This window comes from Astatotilapia calliptera, chromosome 17 (assembly GCF_964374335.1).
Source record: "Astatotilapia calliptera chromosome 17, fAstCal68.1, whole genome shotgun sequence".
In the NCBI taxonomy this organism is placed as follows: domain Eukaryota; kingdom Metazoa; phylum Chordata; class Actinopteri; order Cichliformes; family Cichlidae; genus Astatotilapia; species Astatotilapia calliptera.
Window position 1 is genome coordinate 20612147 of NC_137438.1, and position 20640 is coordinate 20632786.

General features: G+C 38.9%; 1 protein-coding gene across 1 annotated transcript; it reads left to right on the forward strand.

Moving 5' to 3' along the window:
• The first annotated feature begins 1540 nt into the window (after nt 1–1540).
• LOC145421343 (uncharacterized) lies at nt 1541–6184 on the forward strand. Its single transcript, XM_080291563.1, has 4 exons — nt 1541–1800; nt 2626–2697; nt 3477–3740; nt 5728–6184. The coding sequence occupies exons 1-4, from the start codon at nt 1642–1644 to the stop codon at nt 5815–5817; spliced, it is 585 nt and encodes a 194-aa protein (XP_080147689.1). The 5' UTR covers nt 1541–1641; the 3' UTR covers nt 5818–6184.
• The last annotated feature ends 14456 nt before the right edge of the window (nt 6185–20640 follow it).

Below are 20640 nucleotides of genomic sequence, written 5' to 3' on the forward strand. Positions count from 1 at the left end.
GGTGAGTGTGTGTGTGTGTGTGTGTGTGTGTGTATATATATATATATATATATATATGTATATATATAATTTTCGCACTAGTTTCTGTAACCACTACATTGCTAACGATACTAAGATGCACTGCTGTTAAGACTAACAACCTCAAAGGTCTCACCAACCTCAGTGAATGTTTCACTTTGGATCGGCACAGAGAGTTTCACTTAGCAGTCAAATAATCTGCTAAAAGTCTTAGGTTTGCCCTTCAGTTGAACTTTAAATCTCACATTTCTGAGTTCATCCACTCTTTGTTTCTGTCAACAACGAAAGACAAAAACACGCAAAAATAAAACCTACGCCGTCTGCTTTTAATATATTTATCACATGCCTCATATAACGTCATTCAGCAGAACTGCTCAGATGTGTTTACCCAGCGGTTGGTCTTGCAAACATCAGATCTGAAGATTCTATCGTGATTATTTTAAATCCAGAGGCAACCACACTTTCCAGGTAGTAACTTTGTATCAGCCTTCCTCAGCCCATCAGGTTGGCTGGTTCACACCAACACTTGCACATAAAAAGTAACCTTTACTTCTATGTATCTGTACTGTATATTTGCATATGCATATTTAAATTACGGATTTTATCAAGACTGTGAAGCACTGTGCAACGGTGTGGTTTAAAATGTCCTATACAAATGAAATCGTTGTTATCATTACACATGATGGACTTTGCCACTGTGATGTCAAAGTAAAACAAAGTACCAGCAACATAAAAACAGCAGTGAGGCAACACTAGTAGCAGCTGCCTGTGTGTGTCAAATAAGCCGTGCCCCAACTTCAAACCGTAATAAAATTCAAAAAGGTGAATACAGTGTTTGTAAAGGGAAACAATCCTCAGCCATAAATTGTTTCTTGCAGCAGACTGGACGTTTTAGCATGTTAGACCCAAAACAGAGGCGAGCGGCTTCTCTAGAAGCTGTAAGCTGTAATCACACAATGCCTTTTTTCGAAACGTAACACAACAAACTCACTTATGTTTCTCTATAAAAGCAAACTGAAATGAAATAAAGGTCACGTAAAGTGTTTTATTGTAGGAACAATCGTTCATGATAGTTTGGCCTGTTATCTGTTTAGTTTTCAGACATTTTGTAGGCCACTGAAAGATGTGCAGATAACCTAACTTTGCAAACATTTACATGCACACAAGGTTGCGCAGAGACACAAAAAATCTGTATAGTTTCATAAATCTTACATGAGGTTTGTTGCAACCCTGGAACCATTCATGCACATCAAACAAACATTTTCCACTTAAATTAGAGTGAGCAGGTCTTTCTCTGACCAGGGGGTCCCCTCACCCCGTGCATGCGTATGCATTCAGAGAATGGAAGTGAACTGAAACCTGACCAGGGAGTCTCCTGTGTGTGCACGTTTAGCAGCAGCAGAGTTGTTTTAGAGGAAAAGTCATGTTGATGCTGCTGTTTCTGGTTCTGCTGCAGAACCCACAGCCCACAGACCACAAGAATAGATAGCTGTATATATAGAACCTCAGGTCAACGGAGAGTATCAGTAACTAGACAACACACTGTTGCACTTTATCAGCCTCCTTGTGAGAAGACACTTTTTGCTCTTTTATAGCAGTTTGATTTAAAGTTCCTGATAGAAGATGTCGCCATACAGTACTTTAGCGTGTCTACTGGTCTTACTGGGAGCTGTGCTGGCAGCTTCTGGGTTTCCTCGCCATCGTAGGGCTCCTTGTGTGTCAGTTTCTCAGCATGTCTCGGAGAGAATGACACAGAAGCAGGCGCTCATAGCGCACGAACTGGTAAGTTTACCTGTGGAGTCCCGCAAGGCTCGATTTTAGATCCTTACGTGTTTTCGGTCAAACTTTGCGTTGCCCTTTAAGATAAAGCGCTAATTTGAGATTTTAATTTAGAAGTTTGCTTCTTTAAAATTAGATGAGAGAAATAATCTGTGAGTATTTTCAGGTGTGTGACCAAACATGAAAATGTCGTAAGGTGTTGTACGGTTTTTCGTGTATGACAAGGATGCCTCTAGATTTCAGATTTACATTAGATTGATTTTTAGTGTAGACTTACATAGAATGTTTTTTACATTACTTCTAAGGCAGAGTTGATGAATTGCATAAATTACTTGGACTTATTGATTTATTATTACAAGAAATCTATCGCATGACTTAATGGTGACTATAACGAAATCTGACACACTTCTCAAACTTCACAAGGAGATGAACTGAAACCAGTTCATGTGCTTGTGGTTTGTTCTGATTACCACCATGTTTCAAAGAGAAAGAGGATATGTGTAAACGTGCTTTTTTTAAAAACAAAAAAACAACTTTGATCACCAAAAGAAAAAAAAACTTTCATTTTCTGCAAATGTAACCAAACTATAATATCCCTGTAAGATACTCATTGAGACCAAGGCTAAATGTCTGCAGGCACATCTAAACAACACTGACATTATGATATTGACAACACTGATATCATGTTGGCCTGAAGAGGACAATGTGTATATACATGTATTTGACTGTAACATTTATTTATTTTGCCCATTTCTTTGTGTTTGTTTTTGTTGTAGGTCTGTAGATCTTTCTAAATATTTTTTGATTGTATATTTGTGTATATTTTAGGGGCTGACGCAGCCAGAGGTTGGCAACATTGAACTCTTCAGTTTTGTCAACAGTATTAACACCTCCTGCCAGGTAGGCTCAAACAGTTCATTCACACCTGATGTCTTATTTCTCCAGTTTTCTTACTTCCCAGTAATAACAGCGCAATCAGATTTTATGAGCTAGATCTTTTAAGTCAACTGTAGCCTATATTGGGAGAAATTTGTGTTTAGAGCAAAATGTTTTTACATTTATAGGTAAATTCATCCTTACTATATAGCAGAGAAGACTGAATATCTTTAGCACAACCTCCTTTCATTAGACAGGACTTTTTCTAGAAAATATTATATCCAACTTGCTCATTTTTCTATCTTTTTTTACACATTCTTTTGAAATATTCATTGTTTTATTCAAAACACGTTTTCTGTGAGGTGATTGGGTTTGATAGTGCCCGTGTTTTGTTTTAACACTCATTGCTCCACCAACCGAGTCCAAATGCTAAAACTAACCCTAACCCAGAATCATCTGTGACCTTGGTCAGGACTAGTTATTGGTACAATGATCATGAATAAATTGGCCACCTGAGTAAAAGAGCCTAACTGCTTATGCTGTTTTTACTTCAGGAGAAAGTTTTTTGCTAGTAAAAGAAGATAATGACGGGAAAAGCTTAAAGACACTTAAAAAATGTTGCAGATGATATTTAAGGTGATGACGTCTCTGTATCGGAGGATAAACTTTTTTGGTATTGCTTGTCAGCTAAGGTCCTGGTCACTGTTTGCCACACTGTTAATCTGTAATCTGTTTCTTGTTGTTGCAATTAAATCTGTGAACAAACTAAATGCTGGTCTAAAAAGCCTTTCTTTGCTCCACAGAGAAACGACGTCATAGAGCTGATACATACTAGTTTGGATGTCTACAAACGCATTTTCTCCAGCATCCTGGCACATAGCAACCACCACACCCAAGGAGAGTCCACGGCCTCCGTGGGTCTGCTGGATCAGGTCTCCGATTCCAAGAGGTCTGAGGTTGAGTCGGCACTTAAGAATCTCCAGGATAAGATGGAGGAGCTGAAGAACCGCCTGACTCACGTGAACCACAACAAAGAGGAAATACTCTACAGGCTGAATCAAATAAAGGTAACAGGCTACTGATTTTTAGTCTCATTCATGAAACACTCAGTGTTTGGGCAGTTTTCTGGGTCAGTCCCACCAGAGTGCAACACAGAACTCAGAAGAAGGGAGGTCGGTACATTGGTGTTTTTGTTAATCTTTATTATCATTCATGCTTTTATTTTTGGCTAAATCACAACAATAGTCCATTCAAGGTACTTTATCTCATGAGAGAAACACTCCAACCATCCAACAAAGGTTTATGAGCAACTGCGTGGTGACATTAGAGGCAAAGACCTTTATTTTAAAAGGAAGAAATCAATAGACGCGATGAGGCCGGCCATGTGCCAGGACCAGCATCAGATGAAGGACTAAAACTGAAATTAAAGAAACAATCTATTAAATAAATATGTTATAAGTAAAAATTAAATAAATAGACACAAAAAATTACAAAAATTTGCAAATAAATAAATAAAGTGAAAATATTTATCACACAAGAAAAATAAACATGGAAGCAAACGCGATATCTAATTTAACGTATTGCCACATTAATTTAATTTAATTTATGCCCATAATTAATAAACTAAATCCTGTATTTATTTATTATCTTTTTTTCAATATTTACAATTTCACTCCTCCACATAAGTAAAATTGCAGTATGCACAATTTTTGTTTGCATTCTGCATTGTGAGATTGTGAGATCAAACTTTAGCTGGTTGTGTTTTTAAAGTATCTGTGTGTTACCTTTGACTACCCAAAAGAGTTATTAAAAATGAAACTAAATCTGGGTCAAAGCCACCGGCTGGTGCTGCTGGAGTTCATGTATTGCTGCAATAGTACAGTTTAAGCTTTAACTGTGGGTTTCGAGCAAAAACAAAACTAGTGCAGGGATGAAGCAACAATGAGGGTTTTATTTAATCACCACCAACAAACGCACACACTCACACACTCAGTAGTGTATTCTGCCTTAATACTGATGCTACTTAAATAAACTAGTGGTTTGTTCTGCCACTAAAAATGGTCTCTGGGAAAAGCACCATTTCCTGCTGATTAATAAGTCAGACTTCCTGCAGCAGTTTTAACTCTTTTTAAACTTTACATCAGAGAGAAATAGTAGATTTCAAGCTGGCAGACTGTAGGTTTCGGCTTCTTTCAGGTAAGATCATTTTGTTTCCCATCAAACTGGCCCACAAACAGTGTTACACGGGTCTGCACCACAGATGTTAAACTGCAACTAAATAAAGAGATACTGGTGTATCGTTGAAGAGATTACGCCCACAAAAAGAAAGAAGCCCATAAAAGAAAGAATTGACTAATATAGAAACTTTGCAGAAGAGAAACTCTAAAGTCATGTGATCTTTTCAGTTAAAGGTTAATGGATGCAAGAACTTCAGATGTAGTTCAGAAATTGAACATTTCTAGATGATGTCACTGGATTGCTGTTGGCACTGGAGCAGGTACTAAGGAACAGAGTTCATTTGAATGTAGTATTTCATTTAGTAATTAAAACCTTTTTTTTTTCTTTTAAAGGGATGCAAAATGCTGTCATTTTTCTGTAAAGCAAATTTACCTTGTCTTTGGGTATAAATAAAGTTACCTTGACCTTGACCTTTTACATTAAATGCATGAAGATGATTTGTTTGGGCAAAACAAAAGATTTCAAAGCACTCTTGTCTTTCCCTCTCAAAATACTAGAGTCAGAGTTTTATTGTCATTGTCAGACAGACCTCACACAGGCGACAGCTTTAAGAAGACTATAAGAAGCCTGTGCCATGATAAAAAAAAAGCCTGAAATGATTAATTTCACATACTTTGAGACTTTAAAAGCCTTTCATATGTGTTGTTATTTTGGGAGCCAGCGTCCACAGACCTGCGAGCATTGTAGAAAGAGGTTAATGATTTATTGGAAGTGTATCTGATATTGGTTAGATAATGATTCTGTGGAGGAGGCTCCACCCACACTTGTCAGTGTGTTCCCCTGATCATTAACTGGAAGTCGTGTCTGTTTTTGCAGGTTGATGATCTGATGGCTCAGAAGAGAGCTCTGGCTGAGTACCTGGGGGTCTTCCAGGCAGCTTCTGTGATTGCCCACGCCAGCTGTTGATCCCACACCCCTTCATCTGAATAATGACCAACAATTTGGACTTTAAATCATTAGCTTGAATTTTCGGTTTAGAAATCTTTTTTTTTTTTTTTTTTGCTCTTATTTGTTATCTTCATATTTATAACTTGGTTAAACTGCCTCAGGTTGACCATTCAGTTCCACTTTTACAGTTACTTATTATTTATTCTCTTATTTAAGACCATGCCTCAATCCACTGCTCCACTTAACTGAGTTATATTTGTTTTGGTAGTAAATTAACGTGTGCTATTTATGATTTATTTATCTTATTTATTTTTTTTGCTGTTATTTTAAAATTGTATTTTGTTTGTTTAAATAAAATCAGAATTTTGCTGACCCAAGGCTTAAAGTCTGTTTGCATGATGAGCTTTTTGTCTTTTTCTAACAGAAAAATATCTCGGTCCAATCTCCTCAACCACATGTTATATGAATTCATTGTCAGGTTTCACAGACGCTGAAAGCTGTTCACTTTGATTGCAATCTAATACTGTGAATAATAGCAATGATGACGACATTCTGCAAAACAGAAACACCACAGTTGCTTTACTGTTTCAGTCTTTCCATCAGATAATGATGCAGCAGTGATGCACATAACTTGCAGACAAATTATTACTGCTTAATATGCACCGCATCACTGCTGACCCTTCTACGGTTAGAGTTAGGTTAGATTAGGGGAAAAGCTCAGATATATTTAAAAACCTTTAAAATGACTGGAAACCCCAATCTACAATTAATACTAGGGCTGGGTATCTTCACTAATTATTAGAATTGATTCATTTCCGATTCATAAGGTTCGACTCAATCCAATTTTGACTCAGACAGTCAGAAAGATCATAATTCTGATCATTTATCAGTATTGACACTTGTGAGACTTCATCAGAGGTGCAAGCATGACAGCAGATGCCTTTGTGTCACACAGGTGGAATGGACTCAGTTGCAGACAAGCTGAATTTAGAATGGAAGTCACAAGTTTATTTACAATCGCACCAGGCTACAGTGGCTTGCAAAAGTATTCTGCCACCTTGAACTTTTCCACATTTTGTCACATTACAGCCACAAACATGAATCAATTTTATTGGAATTCCACGTGAAAGACCAACACAAAGCGGTGTACATGTGAGAAGTGGAACGAAAATCATACATGATTCCAAATATTTTTTACAAACAAATAACAGAAAAGTGGGGTGTGCGTAATTATTCAGCCCCCTTTGGTCTGAGTGCAGTCAGTTGCCCATAGACATTGCCTGATGAGTGCTAATGACTAAACAGTGCACCTGTGTGTAATCTAATGTCAGTACAAGTACAGCTGCTCTGTGATGGCCTCAGAGGTTGTCTAAGAGAATATTGGGAGCGACAACACCATGAAGTCCAAAGAACACACCAGACAGGTCAGGGATAAAGTTATTGAGAAATTTAAAGCAGGCTTAGGCTACAAAAAGATTTCCCAAGCCTTGAACATCCCACGGAGCACTGTTCAAGCCATCATTCAGAAATGGAAGGTAGTATGGCACAACTGTAAACCTACCAAGACAAGGCCGTCCACCTAAACTCACAGGCCGAACAAGGAGAGCGCTGATTAGAAATGCAGCCAAGAGGCCCATGGTGACTCTGGACGAACTGCAGAGATCTACAGCTCAGGTGGGGGAATCTGTCCGTAGGACAACTATTAGTCGTGCACTGCACAAAGTTGGCCTTTATGGAAGAGTGGCAAGAAGAAAGCCATTGTTAACAGAAAACCACAAGTCCCGTTTGCAATTTGCCACAAGCCATGTGGGGGACACAGCAAACATGTGGAAGATGGTGCTCTGGTCAGATGAGACCAAAATGCAAAACGCTGTGTGTGGCGGAAAACTAACACTGCACATCACTCTGAACACACCATCCCCACTGTCAAATATGGTGGTGGCAGCATCAGGTTCTGGGGGTGCTTCTCTTCAGCAGGGGCAGGGAAGCTGGTCAGAGTTGATGGGAAGATGGATGGAGCCAAATACAGGGCAATCTTGGGAGAAAACCTTTTGGAGTCTGCGAAAGACTTGAGACTGGGGCGGAGGTTCCCCGTCCAGCAGGACAACGACCCTAAACATAAAGCCAGGGCAACAATGGAATGGTTTAAAACAAAACATATCCATGTGTTAGAATGGCCCAGTCAAAGTCCAGATCTAAATCCAATCGAGAATCTGTGGCAAGATCTGAAAACTGCTGTTCACAAACGCTGTCCATCTAATCTGACTGAGCTGGAGCTGTTTTACAAAGAAGAATGGGCAAAGATTTCAGTCTCTATGTGCAAAGCTGGTAGAGACATACCCTAAAAGACTGGCAGCTGTAATTGCAGCAAAAGGTGGTTCTACAAAGTATTGACTCAGGGGGCTGAATAATTACGCACACCCCACTTTTCAGTTATTTATTTGTAAAAAATGTTTGGACTCATGTATGATTTTTGTTCCACTTCTCACGTGTGCACCACTTTGTGTTGGTCTTTCACGTGGAATTCCAATAAAATTGATTCTTGTTTGTGGCTGTAATGTGACAAAATGTGGAAAAGTTCAAGGGGGCCGAATACTTTTGCAAGCCACTGTATATACAGTGCACGGGGCAGGGATTTCCAGGGGATGGAGGGGAAACGGGTCCAAAACACACTCCACACGGCCACTCCTAACTCTCCACTTTCACACTCTTCTTCGGCACTCACGCTCAAGTTCTCTCCACACCTCACTGGCAGACTCAGGGGAATGGGTCAGGAACCAGGGACGGGTTCAGGAATGAGAGTTACTCTCAATTAGCAGCTCAGGCAGTCAGGTAATCATGCAGATTCACAGCAGGTGGGTGACTACAACAGGTGCGTAGGCCAGGGGCGGAAGCGCAACTGAGCTCCGCCTTAAAAATATTCTGCAGTAGATCAAAAACTGAAGAAAACCATGAATCAAGATGTGAACATTACCTGATGCTGCTGAAGTGATGCAGAACAAAGTTATAGAGCGATAGAGCAGGAGGAAGGAGGCAATTAGGGATGGGGATGAATGGACCAAGGTTCATTCATCCCCATCCCACATGCAGGGCCTAGGGGCTGGGCACACTGAACAGTGTTCATTCAGCCTCACATCTGGTGCCGGTGCCCACTTCTTAATTTTAAATTGCATGTTAAGGGTTCATGGGAGGGGCTCAGCTGAGACTAGCTGTTATCTGCCAGAAGGCTGTCTGCGCCATGCCCCGCCCCTGTTTTAAATGCACACAGGTGTAAAAACAGGTACTCACAGACACACACTACCTTGGGCATCTGCGGCCTCAAAAAATATGTTGTATTATTAGTATTGTGTGCTGTTCATTAACATTGTCATTTTTATTTATTTATATGTTGGTTGTTGCTGTGGTCTTTCTGCTGTTCTTTTCCCTCTCATCAAGTTGTGAAGTAGATTTTCAGTGGTTTTTTCTCTCTTTTTCTTCCTGTTAGCTTTCTCCCCAACTTTATTTTATTTCCTCTTCTTCTACTCTGTCCCCTGGTCTTGTCCGCTGTTGTTGTAATTACTCAAAATAAAAAAAATCCTAATAAAATATGACTATAAAGTGGACCATTATAGCAAATGCTGTAATGCTCAACTTGTGAAAGTGAATGACCTTTTGGCCTTCTGACAACAATTCTAATTGCTACACTGCTGGACAGGGAAAAAAAGATTAGAGGTAAAGTCTTAAACTTATATACAGAGATGGGCAGTAACGCGTTACTGTAATCCGATTACTTTTTAAAGTAACGAGTAAAGTAAGGGATTACTATTGCAAAAACGGTAATTAGATTACCGTTACTTCCCGTAGGAACGCTGCGTTACTGCGTTACTAAAACCATGATTTTTTTGCCAGAATGTCTCATGACAGTGACGTAAGCGAGTGCGACGTTCGTGACAACAGCTGTGTGCAGATCAACAGTGGATAATATATCGAGTGCGGGAGAGAGTATGAGCGTGCAGCGTTTAAAGCGTGGAAGTACTGACCTTACTTTAAGTTTGATTCCATAAAAAGTGACAAAAACATTAGTGTCCGTTGTTCACTGCGTGGGAAGAAAACTTCTTTTTACAGCGAAAAAAACCCATAAACTTCCGAGCCAGCACCGAGTGCGCAACGACGTAATGGGAAACTCACAGAGAAACTCGGGGATTCTTCCACTGACCGCCGCGGCACACCGGCACCAGGGTAAACCTCCGCCTACCCAACTCCTGCTTTAAAGGTGAAAATAGAGCAAAAGGACCGCTAGTCTTTGACTTTATTTATTTTCTGCTGTGTTTTACTTGCATCTATTTGAAAGACTGAGTGTAAACACAAAAAAAAATAATTATGTGCTGGAATGTGCAGAAAATAGGTTTAAATATTAAACTAATTTCTTCCAGTCAGAGAATGTTACATATAATTACATTTTTGCTTGATGCATAAAGTTAAAAGATTAAAACTAATAAAACAAGTTTTAAAAAGAGACTTTTCCATTTGATTAAATTTTGTATGATGGATTATGTAGAAAAAGTAGAATTGGGCTGAAACATCTATCGCTTTATCACCTCTTCAGGTTGTAAATCGTGTTTTTAAAAAGTAACCAAGTAACTAAGTAATTAATTACTTTTGAAAATAAGTAATCAGTAAAGTAACGGGATTACTTTTTTGGGGAAGTAATCAGTAATTAGTTACTGATTACTTTTTTCAAGTAACTTGACCAACACTGCTTATATATATTACATATATTGTAGAGATGGACCGATCCGATATTACGTATCGGTATCGGTCCGATACTGACCTAAATGACTGGATCGGATATCGGAGAAAAATAAAAAATGTAATCCGATCCATTAAATATCACGAAAGCACCTCACAAAACTTGCAACAGGCCGTAACTCACCTCAGAACGTTAGCACGTCGGAGCAGTATGCATCACATGATAGAGCGGCTGTGGCATGCGGGACCTGTGGTCTGGATAGCATTTGGAGCTTCGCTAGCAACCTGGCATTTCATCTCCGACAAAGTTATCCCCGAGAGAAGTAAAGCAAGTGTGTAAGTCCATCTCTGAATGTTTGTAAAGCATTCCCACGTTAAGCTTAACAAGCGACTGCCTCTCGCTCTCCGGCTGCTACTTCAATCGTGAAACTGCTTAAATGATCAGCTGATCGGCTTTTCTGTCGCGAGTCCGTCTTTGTTTTTGGCCCACTTTGCACCAGAAAGAGGAAACCAGCGGCTGAACAACAGCAGCACGTTTAAGCTTGATAAGCTGTTGTTAGAATTTATTTAATATTACTTTCTACACCAGGATCTTTTTCTACGTAGCTGACGCTGGTAACTGTGCAGGGGCGGATCTAGCAAAGTTTAGCCAGGGGGGCCGATAGGGCATGAACAGGGTAAAGGGGGCACAAAGACATACTTTTCTTTCTTATTCTCATTTAAAATGTCTAGCTTTTAATAAATAATTATCTGACACCCAAAGTTTTAATTTGATGTAAAATGAATAGAAGTCAATTACTGTATATAGTGACTATTAAGTCTAATATATATACCCTAGTAAGCTATAGTACTTTTTCCTTTGGGAAGGCACCATCTGTGCAGTCTGCAATTTTGTTGAAGAAAGATGTTGAATCTATTTAATATTTCTTGAAAAATAATTGATTTCTGTGCATTTTTTTCCACACTGCATCAAATTAAGGTTGATTACGTCGATTAAGCATCATGAGGTGGCGCGTGAGGGGTGGTTCCCTATTTTTTATTTATTTATTTTTGTTGTTGCTGGGAGTTGGAACCCTATTAGTTAGGTTGCTTAATATTTACGCTAAGTACTCTTTAAAATACCAGAATAGGGAGGATGGTGTAGGTCTAAGTTTATTAGATTGATCAGTATTGCTGAACTATGAAATATTTTTTTTGTATACAGGTATAACAGAATAGCTTTAGTGTAGTTGTTGTTTTAAACTTGAGTATGAACTTGCAGACTTGCAAAATGCAGCAAGATATTTTAAAAAACAGTTTTGTTGATTAAAAAACACTATATCGGATTCATATCGGTATCGGCAGATATCCAAATTTATGATATCGGTATCGGTATCGGACATAAAAAAGTGGTATCGTGCCATCTCTAATATATTGTATGACAGTTTCTTTAAAAGTCATCTTGGAGAAAGTGTGTGGACAGGGCAACTTTAAAATCCTAAAGTGGGTCTTTACTGCATCCATTATCCTCCTCTGTGGTCTTTCTTTTTTCCTTCTGCTTGGCAGCTCCATGTTCAACATCTTTTGTCCAGTATATCCACTGTCGCTCCCGTGCACATGTCCAAACAATCTTGGTTATTTTTTTTGTTGGTGCTTCATTGTGTTTGATGACGTTAGTGATCTAAAGATGTTAGCCCACTACTGAGGCTAGAGCAGAACAGAAGTGTCACTTTGTTGAATTTTGCAGAAAATGCAGAGTGAGTTTAATTAGTCCATGACCTAAAAATACCATCCGCACTTAAAGTGGTCCATACGTGAAGGAAAGTGCCCTTGGATGGAAAATCTTTCAATAAACTCAAAAGATGCATCTAAATTCAGTCACTATTTCTGAGGTGGTAGTGAAACAAGCGGAACGTATTCAATGAAGGAAACCCCAAACTCTGCACGATCGCGGTAATAAGTTTCCCTGTGAAAGATCATCTCAGTTTGTTACACTGGGGCCGGAGCTCTTAAGCCTGATTCAGTTATTTAACTTGAGAACAAAATGTGTAAAAGTGAAAAGATTATGTAATATGTGTGAGACTTATCTGAATAGGAGGTTTCACTAGTGACACATCTAAATGATGTGGGAGTGTACAGGACATAACTGCCCACAATTACATGCTATACAATCTCTAATTTATACTATTTATTTAGATTCACAGGTATAACTGTAGCATCAATTGTTCTCTTTACTGGAGCTAAAAGACTGGAAAACACACCAAAATATGTATTTACATTGGGGTGTCTACAAACTTTTGGTTGTCCAGAAATAAACGTGGAATGTTACATGTACTTCTGTTTTTGCAGTGTCACATTAAAAAACATTAAAAAACAAACACATTTTGTCAAGAAAGAAACAGAATAATAAAAAAGGAAATAACGGATAAGACGAAGAAGCAAGTGGTACTCGAGATATTGGAAGAGGACAAAGACATTTTCTAAATGGAAATACATTTATGTGTTTCCTGAGACATCACGGTGTATTCTCCATCTCTGAACCAATCACACAGGGAATTTCCCCCCACCTGATGATGTCACGAAGATTCGCAGGAAGGATCAGCAGTTAAACTCTGAGCATAGTCATTCACACCTTCCTACCTGCACACTAATAACAAATACATATTTTACAAACCTCAGCTTACTCGGTCACAGATTTTCACACCTACAAGGAGGAAAATCTGCGGAGTCAAAGTAAATGAGAGTTAGTTCACAGGTTAATTAAAACATTCATTAATTAAAGACTGAAAGTGACCAACTATGCAAGCCCAAGTCATGTTACCAGCTTTGTTATATTACTGTCTTTGTGAGAACTGTCACGCAAACACAACCACAACACAAAGGTCATGACTTTACAGACAGATATTTCATAATAATACAATAACACACACCTCATATCACCTTGGCTTGTTTCACAACTTACATCAGAAGGTGTGAAAGGTCTTTCGTTCAAAGACATTCATGTTCCTGAACACAAAGTTCCCCATTTTTTTTCTTTACCTCAGCGTGATCTCACATTTACTGACTTGTGTCCATGTATGAAAAATTTATATTTTCCACTTTCAGACGGTTTCACATGTTGAGACTGAAGGGACGGGCAGTGACGTCATTTCCATGTAATTTCACATTTCACACAAGAGATGTTAGTTGGAAAATATTTCAACACTGGAATTCAGAATGTTTTTCTTTATTTTTATTTTTTTTTATCTAAACCTTGTTACTCTAGGTTTAGATTTAAAAAAGTCATGGCTCAAAAGAGCTAAAATACAACTGTTGCTATTTTTTAAACTTCTTTTTGGTTGCCAGGTTGATGACAAATTATATACTTCAGTTATGAAATGTACTTCCTGTTGACTTAATTAAGAGACTGATAGGTACCCTGACAATCACAAGGCGCTAGAATGGAATTGACCTCTAATTTTTTGTTTTTAAACTCAGATAAAAGTGAGGTTATTGTACTCATCCTAAAAGTCTTAGAAATGGGGTATCTGACCAAATGCTTACCCTGAATGGCATCACCTTGGCCTCCAGTAACACTGTAAGGAACCTTGGAGTCATTTCTGACCACATATTAAACAAATATGTAGGACTGCTTTCTTCAATTTGCATCTTGTCTCAGAGGGACACTGACAAACCAGTTCATGCATTTATCATTTCTAGGCTGACTACTGTAATTCTCTATTATCAGGATGTCCTAAAAACTCCCCGAAAAGCCTTCAGTTAATCCAAAAATATTGCAGCAAGAGTACTGACAGGGACCAGAAAAAGAGAGCATATTTCTCCTATATTGGCTTCCTTCACTAGCTCCCTGTTAAATCCGGAATCAGATTTAAGACCTTGTAAGACTGCAGGCCTACTTGTTGTTCCTAGAGTATTTAAAAGTAGAATGACAGGCAGAGCCTTCAGTTTTCAGGCCCCTCTTCTGTGGAACCAGTTTCCAGTTTGGATTTGGGAGACAGACACTCTCTCTACTTTTAAGATTAGGCTTAAAACTTTCTTTTTTGCATATAGTTACAGCTGGATCAGGTGAGTCATTGAGTGTTTCTTCTTCACTCACCCTTTTTCACTCACTGAAAGCTCGTCCACAGAAGGACTGGTAGCTCCCCTTACGATAAGGGTTCAGATCGCGCGAACAGGTGTGGGATTAGAGCTCTGGGTAGCTCCCCAACTGGGTCTAGACTGGGTCTAGAGAGTATTTTAAATTCAGGGAATTTAAAATAGAAAGTAGCTCGTCCACAGAAGGACTGGTAGCTCCCCTTACGATAAGGGTTCAGATCGCGCGAACAGGTGTGAAATGTGTGTGTTTAGTTAGTTAGTTTGTTTGCTTGTTTTAATCAATTTTAAATCATACTTTTTATTTGTTTTTGTTTCTAATGTCTCTGTAAAACACTTTGAATCACCTTGTTGTTGAATTGTGCTATACAAATAAATTTGCCATGCCTTGCCACTGTGTGTTTATACACCTCTCTGCACTGAATCATTAGTCATTATTAATTTCTAGCTCTCTTCCACAAATTTTCTTTGTCTTGTCCCACCCTCACCCATAAATGTTCATATCCGCCCCTCCCTGAGCCTGGTTCTTCCTGTCTGTTAAAAAAAGAGTTTTTCCTTCCCAGTGTTGCCAAGTGTGGGGCAACACTGATGTGGGGTCATATACTTGTTGGGGTTTCTTTCTAATACTGTAGGGTCTTTATATGACAATATAAAACACCTTGAGGTGACAGTTGTTGTGATTTGGTGCTATATAAATGAAATTGAATTGAACTGATCCGATTCCTTTGGTTGCTAGCAAGTTGCTTACTTAACATTCTTATAATTTTATTGAGTTTGTTCTTAACTGCAAATAAAAACACTGGATATAAAGCAGAAGAAAGTTAGGACACTAACAAAAATAAATGATAAAAAGAAGACGAAGCAAGCATCTATTCAATTCAGACAGCCACAGCTTCAACATGAAGTCATAATGACACTTTCGTTCTCATTAGCTGATCTCAGTGCAGTCAGCACTTGCAACTACATGTTGGTGTGAAATAAAAAAAAGACTTTACTTCTGTTTTCTATATGAAGTTGAAAAATTTAAGCATAACACCAGTAAGGAACTTTCATTCATCTTTTGCCAGCCCTGTGGTTTATGATTGTGTGGGTTATTGCATGAAGTAATAGTGTGTAACCCACGGCATTCCCCCCACTCCACCCCAAATTTAACCCCACATTAATGAACTTTTGGGTGTCCACACGATATTTCAAATAAATGACTGAAGGTGTGAAAACAGCATCTGTGGGCCTAAACCCACAAAAGGAATATATATTCACAGTACACTCGCTCTTCCTTCTGGACTGAGGTGCCACCAGTTTTGGTCCTGTGTGATGCGTGAAGGGGTTACCCCTAAACCCAACCTAAGAGATGGGACTTTTCTTACAAGAGAAAATGTGATGATGACTGAAGAAAAAAAGGTCCAGGTTTCTCCAGAGTTTAGAAACTCTGAATCATCGTGTGTCAGATGAATGTGGACAGAGACAGGCTTGGAAGATTCAGCCTGTGTTCGCACCTTCTGAGTCAGTGGGCAGTCCTGTCCTGAGCTGCAGACCACCCTGCACATAACCTTTCACACACAAACATAGAAAAAAAAACGCTTTCTCCATGAAGTAAAAGTAAGATTCACACGTGGTCCTGACCACTCATACTAGCCTGAAAAAAAGCTTCTTTATTTAGGGGAAAATCACAAACTGTATATGAAAGATGGATGTCGCAATCACAATCATTAAAACCACACAGTTTTGTGGACTACTGTTTTGACTCTTTGGGTTTGCATTTCATCCATGTCCTGTCTTTTTTCTTTTCTTATGAAGACACACGTGACCATATTTGGAAGAGAGTGTCGCCCATGCACATGCAGCTAATGCTGCATTTAGCTAGCCAGCTTGATTATGTGGGTGGCTGTAGCTCAGGTGGCAGAGCAGGTCAGCCACTAATCAGAAGGTCGGTGGTTCGATCCCAGGCTGCACCCTGGCTGCATGCCAAATATCCTTGGGCAAGATACTAACCCCGTGTTTGACTACTGGTGGTGGTCAGAGGGCCCGGTGGCGCCTGTGTCTGGCAGCCTCGCCTCTGTCAGTGTGCCCCAGGGCAGCTGTGGCTACAATGTAGCTTGCTATCGCCAGTGTGTGAATGTGTGTGTGAATGACTGAATGTAGTGTAAAGCGCTTTGGGGTCCTATGGACTAGAAAAGCGCTATACAAATGCAGGCCATTTGATTAATAAGATTTATTTTTAATTTGCTTTGTTAATAAATGAGGAGCTGAAAACAGCAGAAAACTAAATTTAATTAACTGAAACGTCGCTTCTTTAGAACATCTTTAAGTAAAACTAAACTTTGAGCAAAACACAGCAGCATCCACTCAAAGTGTCATAATCCCTAAAAATACACTGGATAAACTTTCTTTTTATTTTTTAACAGCCCTCTGTATCTTTAGCACCATTATTACATCCATACAATATTGATTGTAAATAAGGTTAGCACGTTGTTAAAGCAGGCCATACAAAAGGCGTCATACGTTTTGTAAATGCTGAGTTTTAAAATAAATATCTCCTTGCATAACTTTTAATAAAACAATTATTAGATTTAGAGATCAAAAATAGGTCTTATAGTTTGAGTGCTTAAGTTGGTTATTTTGACATGGGGGTCAATGACACTGCAGTTCCTTTAATGTCCACTTAAGACTGGCTACAAAAGTGACTCTATTTCCACAGATTTCCATGTTAAAATGGAATTGAACTTTCAATTCAACTCTATTTATATAGCGCCAAATTACATCAGCAGTTTGGAAGGCTTTGTTTTTGTAAAGTTTCAATAGGCTCAAGGCGCTTTATATTATAAAGCAGGGGAGATTCTAGGATCAGAGCTTTGGGGGTGCTGAGCACCCAGAGAGCTGCTCAGCCAGGCAAGATAAACTTTACTCGTCACGACGAGACTTCTTCCCTGGCTCTGTCAGTCCCTGCATCCTTAAATGTCTCCAGTTGTCCCAAGTTCTCTCTGACTGTCTCCTTGGTGCATTTAAACCCCTGTTCCTCCCTGTCCTCATCGTCTGTTGTCTTCATCTCCGTTATGTCATCATAATTTTACCATCTCTATGCAAGTCTGCAAATTTCTTTATTAAATCATAAGATTCTTAAATTCATCAAAAAACATATCCTAACTTTAACTACTTTACTGGGGGGAAATGATGAATGATGATCATAGTGAGTAAGAAGTAAACTGAGTGCATTTTTTGGACAGGGATTCACTTTTAATGTGTATGTATAATACGATACAGATATATGAAAATAGACTCCAAAAATAGAGTACTTGAAATGTACAAATGTACAAAATATTGAGAAGAAAATGTATACTTTTGTTGTCAAAATGTTACGTCTCAACCAAGTACTGTATGCTTTTTATATTTTTAGTAGTGTGTCACACAAACAACATATATTGTCAAAAATGAGTAAGAAATCTTTGGGGGTGCTTTGATTCATTTTGGGGGTGCTTCAGCACCCCCAAAAATGGGCTAAAATCGCCCCTGTTATAAAGTAAGACCCTATAGTAACACAAAGAAAACAGAGAAAACCCCAACACTCATATTACCCCATATGAGGAAGGAAAAACTCCATTTTAATAGGAAGAAAACTCCAAACAAATAACCACAAAACCCAGTGAACTGAATCTATGCTGTAAAGAAGAGTGGGCCAACACATCAATGTAAGAAACTGATTAAATCACACAGGAAATCATCACTTTGGTGTATTGCTGCTAAAAATTATTTTGCAAGCTACTAAACCACTGGGAGTACTAAGGACTATATGCACAGATTTTATATTTATTTAAAATATTAACTATACAAAGCTGGATGTGACATTTTCAAGTTTTATGATAAATAATTACAATATTGGGGTCAATAACACAAGTTTTATGGCTTTTTATTGAAAATGTTTTACTGGATCAGAAAAACCTAAAACTTTACAATAAGTTTTAACTTTAAAGCCCAAAGCTTTCAAAATGTAAGACATTTCCTGGAAAATTCAGTTGAATTTCAATAGAAATTCACCATTGACAATCATTTAAATGCAGACTGATGCTTGATAATAATCTGTCATGACTTCTTTAAAACTGAGACAAACTTCTAACTGTGAAACCCCAGACCTTGTTCTTGTCTACGCACGAGGCTAGGGGATACCCACATCATATCACACCTGAATGCAATCACTAAAGCGTACCTGTCTGCTTTCCTGTCTGTCTTTCCTGTTTCCTGCATTTCTTTGTCTCCCTCCTGCAGACCTCGGGGCCTCATCTGAACTCAGCCTCACTTATGGCAGTCGCTTTAGATCAGGACAAAGGTTGCTTCTTACTCGCTTTAGCTCTTCCTGTGTTAACAAAGGTGGCAGAAGTTGCAGAAATTTGCAGACTTTCAGGACCTTCACCACTTGCATTGGTTGTATTTCATGCACCATGTTTAGCTATAAATTCTGTGCTGTATAATTTACACAGAATTTCCTGTTGGGAAAACTGCTCTGAGATTACATTAAACTGGATTGCAAAAAAGGTCTTGTTGTAAGTTGTATTTTTTTCCTATAAGTAGAATAGATGATAAAAGGTGGTATTCAGAATACAGTTACTTTGTTGAAATAAAGGGATTACACGGCGGTCTTTTCCTGATTCATATGTTAGGCTATGCCCTCTCTATTTTTGGAAACCCAAACAAAACACACATTAAGAGGCTGTAATGCCTGTGTCTAAATCTCGCGTCTCATAATAAAGTGAAGAAATATTTTTTAAAATGATTTAATATGAAGGGAATAGGTAGAGTGTTACAGGCATAGACCTAAAGAATGTAGCCTCATAGGCAGTGTAGTCCGTGCTGCAGGGAGAGTGGACTGCTATACCCGTTATGTGTCTGTGAGGGAGAGGAGGGAGAAAAAGGGTAGTGGAAAAGTACGAGTTGTCACCGACCAGAAGCGGGAGCTGGAAGCATGTAAATATAATAATAACCACTGCAGTCAAAAAGAGTGCCTGACGAGCCCAGTTGTAAGTAAACCGTTAAGACTCGACTAAACTGTGTTTGTGTTTTCCTCTGAAACAATAAGCTCCGTTGGAGCAGCCTGTCAACGCCTCTCTCTGTCTCTCACTAGCAAAGTTGACCCAGACAACAAGTAAAGCAAGTTTTCAGCTACGAGCCCGACATGAACCCGACGTATTAGCCAGAGGTCCCTTTACTACGGTTCGGAGCCGCGACCCTGTTTTATATACGCACGGAATAGTTTTCTATATGAGATCGCTGCAAAAAGTGCAGCCTTACCCAATGTCCACCCTACTGTTACTCATTTTATATTAACGTTTAAAAATCTAGTTGCTCTTGGTATGGCGAGTATCCTTCAGTACTAGTTCAATTCAATTTAATTCAATTCAATTCAATTCAATTCAATTCAATTTTATTTATATAGCGCCAAATCACAACATAAGTCGCCTCAAGGCGCTTCATAGATACAGAGAAAAACCCAACAATCATATGACCCCCTATGAGCAAGCACTTTGGCAACAGTGGGAAGGAAAAACTCCCTTTTAACAGGAGGAAACCTCCGGCAGATCCAGGCTCAGGGAGGGGCGGCCATCTGCTGCGACCGGTTGGGGTGAGAGAAGGAAGACAGGATAAAAGACATGCTGTGGAAGAGAGACAGAGGTTAATAACAGATATGATTCAATGCAGAGAGGTCTGTTAATACATAGTGAGCGAGAAAGGTGACTGGAAAGGAAAAATCAATGCATCATGGGAATCCCCCGGCAGCCTATGTCTATTGCAGCATAACTAAGGGAGGATTCAGGGTCACCTGGTCCAGCCCTAACTATATGCTTTAGCAAAAAGGAAAGTTTTAAGCCTAATCTTGAAAGTAGAGATAGTGTCTGTCTCCTGAATCCAAGTAATACTAGTAATAAATCACACAGCAATAGTACATTCATGTAGTTGTAAAAAAGCATGATAATATATTAAGTAATCCAGAGTATTCAGAATACGCTACTCTCATTGAGTAATGTAACGGAATACGTTACAAAATACATTTTG

Bases quoted from the DNA above. Each gene is read 5' to 3' on its own strand.
- LOC145421343 (XM_080291563.1), top strand. From the start codon at position 1,642: ATGTCGCCATACAGTACTTTAGCGTGTCTACTGGTCTTACTGGGAGCT. The intron at 1,801-2,625 runs GTAAGTTTACCT...TGTATATTTTAG, and splicing joins CGCTCATAGCGCACGAACTG to GGGCTGACGCAGCCAGAGGT. The intron at 2,698-3,476 runs GTAGGCTCAAAC...TTTGCTCCACAG, and splicing joins GTATTAACACCTCCTGCCAG to AGAAACGACGTCATAGAGCT.